This window comes from Nansenia antarctica, assembly GCF_963989245.1.
Source record: "Nansenia antarctica genome assembly, chromosome: 1".
NCBI lineage: Eukaryota > Metazoa > Chordata > Actinopteri > Argentiniformes > Microstomatidae > Nansenia > Nansenia antarctica.
The window spans coordinates 91189642-91204641 of record NC_137674.1 but is presented as its reverse complement, the minus strand read 5'-3'; the positions used below and the strand labels follow the sequence as shown (position 1 = coordinate 91204641).

Sequence of the window (15000 nt, the reverse complement as noted above, 5' to 3'; positions counted from 1 at the left end):
ATAGAACAGTTCCAGAGGGAGATGTGGAAAAGCAATAAAACACATTGCCTTAAGAGACAGAAATTGGTGTGTGTGCGTGTGTGTACGCGTGTGTGTGTGTGTGTGTGTGTGTGTGTGTGTGTGTGTGTGTGCATGTGCATGTGCATAGGTGCGTGTATGCATAAGCGTACATTTGTGTGTGTGCATATGCTTGTCCTCACGGTACAACAATCTAATTTCTCATCCGTTGTGTAATAGTGTAATCTCTCTTTAGTGACTAATTGTTGAACAGGAAAGCGAGTCGTTTTAATTAGATAAGCTGAGAAATTGATGAGGGGATATGTTTTTACCCCTGTCAGTAATAAGGTTAATTAGCTGTGTTTCCCTGGGAATTAACATGGAAAATATACTTATTGAATCAGAGATAACCACCCAGAGAAAGTTCATCAGGAGACAATCATCACCCACCACAAACATGGTGCCTGTTCTTCGGCTGTCCCTGGGAGAGAGTTCTACACGGAACCCAAAATGGTTCTACACGGAACCCAAAAGGGTTCTACACGGAACCCAAAAGGGTTCTCCCACAGGGACGAATAACCCTTTTGAAACCCCTTTTTTTTCCACGAGTGTAACTTACCATAGTACCTGTGAGTGACAGCAGCTTCAGGCAAAGGACACTTCAATGTCGTCCTACTGTATGCCATGACGTGGTGGTTGAGTGAGGGTTCAAATCCCTACATTAGCCGAGATCATGTTCAATAACCAGATTCTAGCCAGCGACAGACATCTACAGACATTATGTGAGTGTCCGGTCTACTCTACTCCTCCGGTCAACTTTCATGGGTTTGTTTCCAGTTTTATGTACAATTATACAACTATACAACCCCCTCCAAGCTGGCTAGGCAAGGGTTAACACCGACAGGCAGCCAAATGCACAGAATGATCACATCGCAAACATGTGTGGAGGGGCGGGCGAGAGAGAGAGAGAGCTCAAAATACCAAGTAAAAAAATCCCCTTCTGCTCAATTTCAGCCTCTAGGAGGGCCTTTGTTGACAAACAGCGAAATGTGAATCCCAGATGTGCATTGAGACGAGGAGAGAGAAAGAGAGAGAGGGAGAGAGAGGATGTGTCTCTCTTGTGTAGCCATGTGTGGTATCAGGTTGAGGGCCAGTGCTAGCCCGGGGGAGCCCTGCAGAAGGCATTAAGTGTGCTTCTACAGTCCAGGCGTGGTGTGGCAGTGTGCTTCTACAGTCCAGGCGTGGTGTGGCAGTGTGCTCCGCGGCTTGGAGAGCAGTGCCCTACCCGGTAGGAGAGCAGGGCTAGTGTGTAAGCTGAGACGGTTACAGACAGACACCGCACTCTGCATAGCACACACACAGCACGGCTCTACGTACTGTAGTCCCTACTATCGTTAAAGTCGGTAATGGTGGACGAACGTGGCCGCTTTCACGTTTTTACCGAACAACGTCCTGGCGAAATGATGTTTTGTTTTTCTCTCTCTACGGTATCTCTCTACGTTTGCCCCTTCACTTTGTTGGCACGACTCGCCTAAAAAAGCAGACGCAGCTGTCGTACATATGTATATACCCCACATACTCAATGTGAATCAAGAGCGAATCTATCTACAGGATGCGAAAAAAACACAACATGGACACGGACGTGGAACAGAACACATGCCATACTTTTTTTAGGAGTGATTCCCTCAAGGTGGGTGACGGTTCACCCGAGCGGCGCTCTGGCCTCTCAGGCCCGACACTTGGCGCTGTAACTGGAAACCGTCCACTTATTATCTAGATTGAGTGAGATACTTTGGGGGGGATTATGGCAGGGTGGCTGGTGTGCTGAGCCTGGGCTTAAAGAGTGTGTGTGTGTGTGTGTGTGTGTGTGTTGGGGGGGGGGGGGGGGGTGGTAACTGATTTAGCATGCGCTGAAACAGGACACCGTCTCTCTGTGACCCTGGGTGTGTCCCCCCCCCCCCACACACACATACACCACCACCCTACCACCACCACCCACCACCCTACCACCACCCTACCACCACCCACCACCCTACCACCATCCTACCACCACCCACCACCACCCTACCACCATCCTACCACCATCCTACCACCACCCTACCACCATCCTACCACCACCCTACCACCACCCTACCACCACCCTACCACCATCCTACCACCACCCTACCACCATCTTACCACCACCCTACCACCAACCTACCACCACCCTACCACCACCCACCACCAGCCGACCACCACCCTACCACCACCACCCTACCACCACCCTACCACCATCCTACCACCACCCTACCACCATCTTACCACCACCCTACCACCAACCTACCACCACCCTACCACCACCCACCACCACCCTACCACCATCCTACCACCACCACCCTACCACCACCCTACCACCATCCTACCACCACCCTACCACCACCCTACCACCACCCTACCACCACCACCCACCACCCCCTGCTGTGGAGCCTCACACTCCTTGTCTGCTAATTGATCCGCTTGGCACTCCTGACTGTGTGTGTGTGTGTGTGTGTGTGTGTGTGTGTGTGTGTGTCCGTGCTAGCAAACGTGTGTGTGTGTGTGTGTGTGTGTGTGTGTGTGTGTGTGTGTGTGTCTGGTAAGCAGATGGTATGCCTGCCTCGTCGCATGCCTGCCGTCCAGCCTTCGTGTTAGGGAGAAGGCTCTGTAGCTGCGGGGCCCTGGCCTGAAAGACATTAGCGCTGTCCGTCAGAAATTAACTCCTGGCTTCCTCCACTCCAGCCAGACACAGGCCCTACCCGGCCTCCCCTCTCTCTCCGTCTCTCTCTCTCTCTCTCTCTCTCTCTCTCTCTCTCTCTCTCTCTCTCTCTCTCTCTCTCTCTCTCTGTCTCGCTCTGTCTCTCTCTCTCTCTCTGTCTCCCTCTCTCTCTCTGTCTCTCTCTCTCTCTCTCTCCCCCCCTCCCTGCATGCTGACAGGGGCCAGCGACGTAATGTGATATCAATATCTGTTTTAGCCGATAAGTGATTGCCTTTGATCAGCCCTCCTTTAGAAACGCCCAACAACTTTACAACTTGACCTTTTCATTCTGGTTGGGACCCCACGGCACATCTCTCTGCTTCCTCAAACGTTTCCCTTAAACTGGCCCATGTGAGGGGGAACCTCAAAGTTCCGGACCGCGCCCTACTATACCCTCACTCATGATGATGATGATGATGAAGGTTTTTCTGGGGGTGGTTGTCTGAAGTGGATCGTGACCTTATCAGTGAGGTGTTGGGAAGCTGTGGAAGGCCGTTCTGTCCTTGGACAGACAGCGCCAGACGAGGAGCAGGTGGACTTCCTGTACACCCGGCGATTTGTGTGACATCATGTCCACAGTTGATGGCCAGAACACAGACAAACCGATCCTCAAACTAAGAAGCAGTCCAGTGTCTGCAGAGTATGGCCAGATGTTCTATCTGGGCTGATCTGAACCACGTTGTGGCCTAAAGACTACTGCATACTGAACAACTGTGAAGACACTGCTCTCCACCAGTCTCCAGCAGGGCAAACGTCCCTTAGAATTACCCATTGTCTTTCACACACGTGCACGCACACACACACACACACACACACACACACACACACACACACACACACACACACACACATACACACACACACACTGCTCAGAGGAAAACCACAGACATCTGCTTGGCCTGCCTGCTCTGTATCTACAATAACATATGGAACCATATCTTCACACACATGTACAACCATGGGGGAAATGACTCAATCATTTTGTTTTATCATATCTCATGCTGTTGGGACGACTTTCCACGGTACCTCTCTTGGTTCACTGTATCAACATGTCTAAAGATTACACACTATTGGAAACACACCATTTTCCATATCAAAGTGGTGTATGCTCCCGCCAAATGCATCTCGAATGATGCGTCTTTGACCAATAACTGCAGGTTTCACTTTTTAATATGCGTAATGCGGGCCAATTATATATACTGTACTTTCCAGGAATTCCAGCAAACAGTTTTTTTTTTTTTTACATCTTACACAAAGAACAGTGACTACTTGTGAGCAGCAGCATGACATCTGACGATGATGTCAGTATGATACCCAACTGACCGAGATTCTGTCAAGATTTTTCCTTTTGCATAATCTCCTTTCACTAGCCCACTACTGCCAGTATACCCCAAAACATCATGGCACACTGTATACAACTCATAAATCATAACTCATAATACTGACCTATGATCTATGGTAATCTGCATGTGTACACGTCTGGGACACACCCATCATAACTATTACTCATAGTGACTCAGTATTTACCCGTAATGACTCTTCTTTTTTTCTCCTCTTTCCTCCACCTCATCCTATATATGTGTTTATATAACGTGTTGTGTGTTTATTCTTTGTGTTTTATTGATGTGTGAGCAGCAGCTGTTTAACTGTCAGACACATTTCCCTTGAGGGACACTAAAGCCATTTCAGACGAGGGGGTTTGATTGATTTTGGATTGGCAAGCTTGATGCTGCTAGGATGCCTATGAGTGATATCATTATTGATGCTGCTAGGATGCCTATGACTGATATATGAGTGATATCGTTACTGGCACGATTCCCTCAGGAGAGGCCAGGCTCTAGTCTGCCTGGCAACATGTCTAGAACCAACCATTTAACCCCACCATACCCCGCGTTAGCCAAGAACATTCTCAAATACATGTGATCATCAAACACTACTTGCTCATAACCACCTCATACGTTTAGTATTTAGGAACTAGAATAAATCAGTTATACCTTCATATCTATTACCATGAAGAGCAGTGTCAGTGTATTAACATATGGGGGAGGGGGAGGGGTTGAGTTCCCAGGGAAACTTTACAATGTTTAGCAGGTAACCATGGATGACCTGTTCGGTGGGAACACAAACAAAGCAACTCTGCTTTCCACCCTACAGAGATGCTCAGCTGGGGACTTCCTTTAGGATGTTCCTGACAGGAAGAGCGGCCATCTTAAAGTGTTTATTTACAGGTCCAGCAGCCAGAGGCACAAGACTGCAGCACCTTGTGGGTGACTGCCACTGACCGAGACATACAGGGAAGGAAAACTCTCGGCCTCATGAAGTCAGCCCAATAAATCCTAAGATAATACTGCTAGTACCTAATAAGTGTCCTTTCCCTGTCATTAAATAACCAACTATTCACTCTTCCTTCCTCCAGGGAAGTCAGGGATCACCAGTAAAGGAGAACAGAGACCTCAAACCCCATTCTGGTACCACGGCCGCTGCAGTTGATACAGCATCGATTCTATGCTGCTATGTTAAAGGCAACCTATTATGCTCTTTGTCCGTTAATGTAGGTCTCTGGGGTCCCCAAAACATGTGATTGAAGTTTTTTGCTGAAAATACCACACTGATTTTAATTCCAGCATGCTCTAAACGCCTCTGGTTCTGTTTCACTCATCAGCGGTCAGCTTTGTGGCAGCGCGGCGAAAAAACACAGGGTTCCCGGGGGAATCAAATACTTTTTAAAAAATATCTCAGTGTTTCCCATAAAAAAAGGAATACAAAACCATTTGAATGGTAGCGATAGGACCTTGCGTTTGAGAGTGACATGCAGATAAAAGCACCATAAACAGCACAAGCACTGAAAACGTTTTTCATAATATGGGACCTTTAAGCTTTCCCCTGCTTTATGCTGTTCTAACACTTAAAGTTGCTATGGAAGGGACCCTGTATGTCCAACTCACCATTGTGAGAGAACAAAATGAGCATTGTAGGGTTTGTAGTTTTGCAGGGGGCGGGTGTGTGTGGGGGGGGGGGGTTGGCTCACACTTTGACGAAAACTTTATTTTTCTTTAAACAGAAAAAAACAACAACAAAAGTCTGTGGGCTTTAGAATGAGGGGACAGATTTACAGCCAGTCGGGGTCAAGGATCAATCCTGCTGGATGCTTTCTTGGAGTGCCTTTCTCTCTTTCCTTCTTTCTTTCTTTGAGGTGTCCACCTCTTTGCTCCCACCCCTCCCCCCTGCATTCCCCCACGGCCTGCTCCTTTGTTTATTCTATATAAATACAATCAAACGGAGCCCACTGGTACGCACACACACACACACACACACACACACACACACACACACACACACGCACACACATATACATCAGTACCTAGGAAAACCTTCCAGCTAGGTTGATAGTTCACTGACTTAGTTTCTAGCTGATTAAATGCCCATCATGGGACCCACCTCCATAGAGTGTGATGGGAACTGAATCAGCGATGAAACTGTGTCAACTAATACACTGACAGAAACCAGCTAGGCAGGGCCAAAAGGAAACCAAAAGGATTGGAAATTAACACAAATCCCAACCTCATTGTTCAAACCATCCTGTTGGCATAAGAGCATCATTTAGAGATCCCCTTGTTCAATGGGCATGACAAATTACATGCAGAGCAATTTGTTCTTTTGATATTTCCAAGATATTTTCAAGAGATGACTGTGATAGCGCTGGTTGCGCTGTTGTGGATGCGACAGCAGTGCCTTGGTTTGGATTGAATTTAATGGCAGAAAAAAGCCCATCAAAAATCGTTGAGTGCTAAAGCTATGAACACATTCCAGAGATTAGGGGATTGGGCAAAGGAAGCCGCCAGTGTTTGTGGGAGCTACTTAGTCTGAGAGGATCAGCTGATGCATCTGTGGCAGGAACAACAAGCAGAGTGTGGACTGGGTGTGAGGAGGATTCCATCTCCAAAACAGGAGGATAGAAGAAATGAAAGAAAACAAAAACTGGGGGGAAAAAAGGGAGGGAGATGAGTGGAGAGAGAAGTGGAGAGATAGGGAGGGGAAGAGAAGGACAGGGGTGAGAGATAGTGTTGAAGATGGAGTGAGAAAAGAGACAAGCAGTAAACGAGAAATGAAGTTCCAGAAGAAACTTTGTGGGCTTGCCAAGTCTTATTTTGTTAGTGGAAAAGGGTTAAAGATGTTTCTATAGATAGACAGATTTGCTGGGTAAATGAAACAAAGTACGATAATCTTATTATGGTAGCGGATAAAATTACAGAGTTAGGTTGGTTGGTTGGTGGTATGATGGATGGATCATAGATCTCCATGTTAAAAAGTGCACTTTCAAGTTTGTAAAGTTTAAAAAGTTATCAATAGGTATCAAAACCAAAACGAGTTTGCTTGATGAAGCAAGCCCACCTAATAAGTGGTAGAGAGAGGGAGAGAGAGAGAGGAATAGGGAAATAGAGGAGAGGGAAATAGAAATGTGGAAGAGAAGGCAAGAGATAGGGAGGGAAGAGAATGACAGGGGGGGGAGAGAGGAAGCACAGAGGAGAGAGAAAGAAGGAGGGAGAACTAGAGGGAGATGGAGTGCAAGAGGGCGGGAGGGAGAGAGAGTGAGGGAGGAGAGAGAAAAGGGGGTAGTGTGTGTGTGTGTGTGTGTGTGTGTGTGTGTGTGTGTGTGTGTGTGTGTGTGTGTGTGTGTATGTGTGTGTGTGTGTGTGTGTGGCTATGCCAGCTCTGTGCACCAGTCTGTTGGTAAGGAAACACACAGGAATGTTCAAGGCAGTTTAATGAACATGATTGTGACTACTGCTGCTCTGAGGGTCTGGGTGAACAGGGTCTGCCACCCTTCTGCTTTCATTTCTTCTTCATTGGATTATTGATGATTTTATCTTCTTGTCATGGGTAGTATGTTATTCTGAACTATGATCTGAGCATATCCACACAAAACTTCAAAGTGTTACCTATCAAAATGGCATCCTGCTTTTGCATCTGATCATCATCTTTCTAATGTTATAAGCAGTTTAGTTTGGGTCTGTTTTTTAAGAGGGAAATTAGTGACATTTTCAGCAATGACAGTCGATGGTTGCTCAATGTGACCAAACAACCTTTTGTTGCCTGAGTGTGGGACAATAATGTTTAATCCGAATGTGAACGTGAAGGACCGGTGGGGGACACTGACCTGTGTGGCTGCGGATGTGGACTCTTAAAGTTCCATTGCTAGCGAACTTCTGACCGCAGTACGGACAAATCTTCTCCTTCTCCCCTGTGTGTGTCTGGAACGGAAACGATGAAAAAACATACAATTGTTAATAAAAAAAAAACGTATATTTAGAGGAGACATTTGTAACATCGGCAGTCTTCCATCCTTCCTTCATGACAGAATACACAACAGTGATCCAGTGGTAACGTTTAGCATAGACAAAGATTAGCTATTAACGACACAAGTCCTACACAAAATCACGCTTGCTCAACGGTTATAGAATATTCATGAGGATGTAAACATTTAGATTTATTGAGCACCTAATTAATACTCATCTGTCAACATTCTATTTATGTTGCCAGTTATTCATGGGATACTTGTCACAGAAAACCTGGTCTATGGAGGAACTATGCCTTCTACTGAGAGGCCACTCTGACTGTGCTGGTAGATGTGAAGGTACATGGAGACTCTCCAGGCTGATATGACAGTGGTGTTGGTGGATGCCAGATGATGCAGCAGGTCTGTCATTAGAGGGATGAAGGACGGGACAGGGTGGAGAGACCAGCCCCATCTGACGTACCCTGCCTGCATTTCTCCTTTTGCGCTCCTCCTCTTCCTGCCTCTCCTCCTACTGCCCCTCTGCCTACTCCACCTTGTCTTCCTCCTTCTCCCCCTCCTCCTACTTCACCTTCTCCTCTTCCTCCCCCTCCTCCCTCTGCCCTCACCCCTCAAACATCTGAAGTGCCTCTCATCTCTGCAACCCCTCATGCACACACACACACACACACACACACACACACACGTGTCTCCCAGATGCCTCTGTATACCGTTGTTTGGTATGTTGTTTGTACGACAGGCAGAAACATCCGTGGTATTCCTCCTTCATAAAAGGAGCCTACATACTCCTCCCCTGTGGGGAACACTATGTTCCAAAACGTTACTCTGGAATTTATGGGCTTGAGACGTAATCATTAAACAATCCCTTTAATATGTGACTGATATAGAAATCAAATTACACAGACATAAACGCACGCACGCACGCACACACACGCACACACACACACACACACACACACACACACACACACACACACACACACACACAGCATAGTGCAGAGAAAGATTGCATATACTGTACTGCAGAGTGAGGTACAAACCACACAGACACAGAAATACACACACGCACACGCACACACACATACACACATGTCCCTCTCATTACACAAGGGGAAGCTTCTGCTGTAATAGAAGATCACTCTATGAAGAAACCATCTTCCCAGGGTCTAAACTGTTCCCTGCCAGAGGAACACATTATTACTACTCCTTTTCATATCAAAGGGTGGGCGGTGTAGAGAGAGATGACACACACACACACGTCAACATCACAACCACAAAAGGCACCTGGATGCGGAAACAAAGGCACATGATGGGGATGACAAGACCCATCCTCTCCTGCCATCAGTGGGATAGGAAATGGCGGATAAAGACTGTCCTCTTTAGAGAATATTCACGCAAGCACAAACACAGACACAGGCGTACTCACACACACACACACACACACACAAAATCATGTATGCACACATGCACACACACATGCACACACACATGCACACACACACACACACACACACACATGCACACAAGCATGCACACACAAATACACACACACACACACGCACGCGCACACGCACACACAGGGAGCTGAGCTGCCTATTAGTACAGTATGTGTCTCAGATCCCTGCAGACAGTCAGACCTCCAGTCTACAATTTCAGCTACCTGTCTGTGATCACTGCCAGATCTATCAGCAGCCTCCAGTCTCTGACATACACACACACACACACACACACACACACACACACACACACACACTGTCCTGTCCCACTTTAAGGCAAGCGTTTCTTTCTTTTGCCACGTGCCAAGAAACTGTTTGCTTTCAATCTGATTCTGTAACCCCACCGGACGTTGTCAGATTCAGGTTGATAATCTGCAGCAGTGATCGGCTCCACTCTTTGAAACCCTGTGGAGCTAATGGACTCAGATGCCGTCTCTAATCTGCCAACAGAGAGCTGATTCCTGCGCTGGGTAGAGAACAATGGCGAGTACGACTTAAATGGATGATTGAAAAGAATGATTGGGTTTCGATGTTGATCTGAAACATTTTTGAAAAAGTGAATATGGTGTGGGCCAGATCTGGGGGTTTTGCGCTTATGGGGACTTTTCCATTGTGCCAGTGTGCCATGCAAACTCTATCAAGCACAAATAAAGATTTGAAAAGATTTGAAATACTATTTGACCCAGGTTTAGCTTGGGTAGGACTGAGCATGTCTGGACTGCAGGCTCTATGTGTGTGTGTGTGTGTGTGTGTGTGTGTGTGTGTGTGTGTGTGTGTGTGTGTGTGTGTGTGTGTGTGTGTGTGGCTCCTCCAACTCACCTTCTTGTGGCTCTTGAGAACAGAGGGGGTGACAAAGGCCTTCTCACACAGGTCACACTTGTACTTCTTGTGACCGTCGTGGACCACCTGGATATGGACGTTCAGCGTGTCCTTCCTCTTGAACGTGGCGTCACACTGGTCACACTTGAATGTCCTCTCACCTGCAGAGGGGGACAAAAGAGGACACACATGGTAAAGAGCCACTTTCCTTCATTTTTATTCCCCCTCTCCCTCTCTCTCTCACCCTCTTTCTCTTGTTCCCTCTCTCTCCCTTTCTTCTTTTCTTTCTTTCTTTGCTCTTATTGCTGACGGAGGACGAGAATGAGAAAGAAGGAGAAAAAGTGATAGATCTTTTGTTGTTGCTTCTAGTAGCACAGCCATCACTCACAGTCAGAGAGGGAACAATTTTGGCCAGGCTTATTGTTATTGTGTGGGCAAAAGTACATTGTGTGGAGTTTTGCTTCTCCCATTCTCTACAATGTTCTTCTTTTGAATGTTCTGCTGCTTATTTTCCCTCCTGCTGTAGATTTGAGCTTGCAATCCCGATAGCAACACATATTGCATGAGAGAGGCACTTTGAGTGGATTTAAAACGTTTTAAAACACACACACACACACGTTTTGGCCCTGACCGTGGCTGAAGTTGATGAGCTGACACACATACATGAATACACACGCATAAGCACACGCACATGCACACACATGCACACACACACACACACGCGCACGCACACACCAGTCAACTAATTGACATTGAGCTAAATCACAACTCCTCAGCTGTTCAGCTAACAGAGCGTGATGTTATTTCTTCACGCCTTTACTACTCAGTGACTCTACACAACAGAGACTATTGTTGAGAAGGGCTTTTTTCCATGATAGGGGATCATTCCGTTTCCATGGAGTGGTTTGGAGAGTGTGTGTGCTTGGCACAGGGGAACGTTGGCTACGAGTGTGTGTTCGGTCTACCGTTACGAGAGCACAAGGTGGTCAGCACCATAAAGTGTGTCCATTCTAATGTTCTTGTCAAATTAAAACCTTGACTTCATCAATGTTAGTATCAGTCATCTCCAAACACTAACATTCACCTGGCAGTCCAACATGATGTGTGATTAGGAGTTGTGAACGGGGTATTGTTCATTCAGTAATGCAGGTTGGACACATTGAAGAGTTGCTCACCCTGAAGCATTTCATTACACTGTGTCTTGTATATTTTGTAAATGACAATTAACATTTGATTTGATTTGATGACACGCACATGCATACACAGACACAAACAGACAGACAGACACAGACAGGCAGGCAGGCAGGCAGGCAGGCAGGCACGCACACACACACACACACACACACACACACACACACACACACACACACACACACAGACACACACTCTGAGGGTCATTCTTGAGGTGTTTATATGGCTCATGAGAGGGGCTTACTATAAAGTGACATTTGACTCTACTTAAAGGTGCAGTCCATGTTCCAGCGATGCTAAAACAACAACTGTATTTCACGTGAAAACGCTGCAGCAGCTGTTCTTCATTTTCTCACGGTGAGGGGGCACATACAAGTGAACACATGCTCTGCACACACACACACACACACCCCACCTTATATGTTATACCGTAACACTCCCAGCCTCCCATTCTCCTAGCCTCCCAGCCTCCTAGCCTCCCAGCCTCCCAGCCTCCCAGCCTCCTAACCTCCCAGCCTCCTAACCTCCTAACCTCCCAGCCTCCTAACCTCCCAGCCTCCCAGCCTCCCAGCCTCCTAACCTCCTAACCTCCCAGCCTCCTAACCTCCCAGCCTCCTAACCTCCCAGCCTCTCAGCCTCCTAACCTCCTAACCTCCCAGCCTCTCAGCCTCCTAACCTCCCAGCCTCCCATTCTCCCAGCCTCCCATTCTCCCAGCCTCCTAGCCTCCCAGCCTCCTAGCCTCCCATTCTCCCAGCCTCCTAGCCTCCCATCCTCCCAGCCTCCTAGCCTCCCATTCTCCCAGCCTCCTAGCCTCCCATTCTCCCAGCCTCCCATTCTCCCAGCCTCCTAGCCTCCCATTCTCCCAGCCTCCTAGCCTCCCATTCTCCTAGCCTCCCATTCTCCCATTCTCCTAGCCTCCCATTCTCCCATTCTCCTAGCCTCGCAGCCTCATAGCCTCCTAGCCTCCCAGCCTCCCAGCCCAGTATCCCAGTGATTTGTGAGAATAGTGATCTGTCTCCAGAGACACACAGGGCAGGAAATGCCTCGAGCTTCGCAATCTCTGTGTCATCAGTCTAGACTGGGAGAGAGCATCCTGCCAAGGACCAACTGTCTGTCTGTCTGTCTGTCTGTCTGTCTGATGTCACAGCATCTCTCACACCAGGGGGACCTGGTGGAGGTAGAAATCGGTGGATAGGCTCATTGTAATGGATGTGATGGAATAAGGAATGGTATCAAACAAGCACTCACACACGCACACTAGACACACGCACTAGGGTTCGGCGGCATCCAATTTTACAGTGGTGTCTTACTGTGAGATTAGAAAATCACATTGTAGGGCTTTGAGGGAGCCACCAATTTCAAATTATGAATTTGTGACAGTGGTTGGTTCCTGCTCGAACACCTTCCGCGCACAGCGCTGAAAAATGCTCTAAAAAAAAGAAATACCACAAAAAATACTTTTGGTTCGTAATGAGACTATAGCGGGACAAATAAGACTATGGCAGCCCGCCAGTCTTGTTAATGTATGGGAAACACTGTCACGCCCTCTACCTCAAGGTAGCGGGCAGTGCCTCTCCCTCTCTCTCTCTCTTTCCCTCTCTCTCTCTCTCTAATTGGCAGGAGTGGTTTCAGGTGTGCAGCTGTCCGGCTGTTCTTCATTATCACATCGTTAGCCCTGCATAAAGACCCGGTCCAGCCTTCACTACTCTGCCAGATCGTAGCTTCAGCTAACCAGTAAAGACACGCTTCTAGCTCCCCTACCTGTTTACTGCCCCGCCTGTACCTGCCTCCTACTTACCCCTTGTTTGCCTTTACCCCCAGAAACCCTACCGGACTCCTGCTACCTGCCCTCCTGCCTACCTGCCCTACCTGCCCTCCTGCCTGCCTGCCCTGCCTGCCCTCCTGCCTGCCTGCCCTACCGGCCTAACCCCTGCCTGCCGACTACTGCCCCTGCCTAACCCCTGCCTGCCTGCCGACTACTCCTCCTGCCTAAGCCCCTGCCTGCCTGCCGACTACTCCTCCTGCCTGATCCCCCGCTTGCCTTACGACCATCCTATCTGCCTACTCCCTTAAATAAATACACCCCATTAGGGTTTTTACTTTAAACTGTCTCTGGTCTGTGTCTGCGCTTGGGTTTCTATCGGATCCGTAAAAAACACTGCCAACACTCACCCAAGTACAAAACACAGAATGTGTAAAACGTGTAAAATCGCGTATCCATCTTCTGAGGAGAAGCGGTCACGTGACACGATTATGATTGTTTCTAAATAGTTAGTCTTTTTTGACAGGTTATTTATTTGACTTTTTTCTTTTACAAAAGGTTCTGTCATCACTTTTATAGCGTCTTCAACCACACAGACAACAGTTCTGCACAAACACTCTTAAGGCATACATTATATGCGCACACACACACACACACACACACTTACTGTTGTGAATGAGTAGGTGGCGTTGTAAAGAGAAAGGTGTTCGGAACAGGGCCTTGCACTCCTCACACTGGAAGGGCCTCTCCTCTGAGTGAGTCTGTGGAGAAAGAGGGTCAACAGCCAACAGCATCACGGCAAGGACACACACAACCACAGCTGTCTTTACCTGCCTCTCCATCTGATCTCCACAGAGAGCATCCATATCAGAATAAATAAACACTTTTTTCTTATACAGGTATATACTTTTTTGATAGAATACTTTTTTGATACAAAATATATTTGTGTCACCGAATCATCTTGACCTTCACACTGTACATACCTTTCAGTTGACCTTTGGACTGTCTACCTTCCTCTGCCTATCATATTCATCCGATAGAGGAAATATGTATTTGATGTTCAAAGATCTCCCTTACTCTCTCTAAATCCCCCTTACTCTTTCCAAATGTCTCCCTTTCTCTCTCTAAATCTCCCTTATTCTCTATAAAGCTCCCTCTCTCCAAATGTCTCCCTCTACTCTCTTTAAATATCTCCCTTTCTCTCTCTAAATCTCCCTTTCTCTCTCTAAATCTCCCTTACTCTCTCTAAATCTCCCTTACTCTCTTTAAATATCTCCCTTTCTCTCTCTAAATGTCCCTTACTCTCTCTAAATCTCCCTTACTCTCTCTAAATCTCCCTTACTCTCTTTAAATATCTCCCTTTCTCTCTCTAAATCTCCCTTACTGTCTTTAAATATCTCCCTTTCTCTCTCTAAATCTCCCTTTCTCTCTCTAAATCTCCCTTACTCCCTCTAAATCTCCCTTACTCTCTCTAAATCTCCCTTTCTCTCTCTAAATATTTCCCTTTCCCTCTCTGAATATCTCCCTTTCTCTCTCTAACCCTCTTCATTGCTCAATCTCTTTCTTAGTTCCTAGATAACCAAGACAAGGACTTCAACAGTGTCTGGGTGTGTTGACTGAAATGTAGGCTGACCACAAAACGTTGATGTTTAGAGTGAATCCATC

General features: G+C 47.2%; 1 protein-coding gene across 1 annotated transcript in view; it reads right to left on the bottom strand.

The window, feature by feature from the left end:
• prdm5 (PR domain containing 5) overlaps positions 1-15000 on the bottom strand; it is a gene marked incomplete at both ends in the record, with an annotated part of 40408 nt that overhangs the window by 10482 nt on the left and 14926 nt on the right. The window contains 3 exons of the mRNA XM_080527162.1: positions 7929-8022; positions 10382-10542; positions 14003-14096. Coding sequence (XP_080383288.1) covers positions 7929-8022; positions 10382-10542; positions 14003-14096 — 349 coding nt within the window. The remainder of the gene's footprint in view (positions 1-7928; positions 8023-10381; positions 10543-14002; positions 14097-15000) is intronic.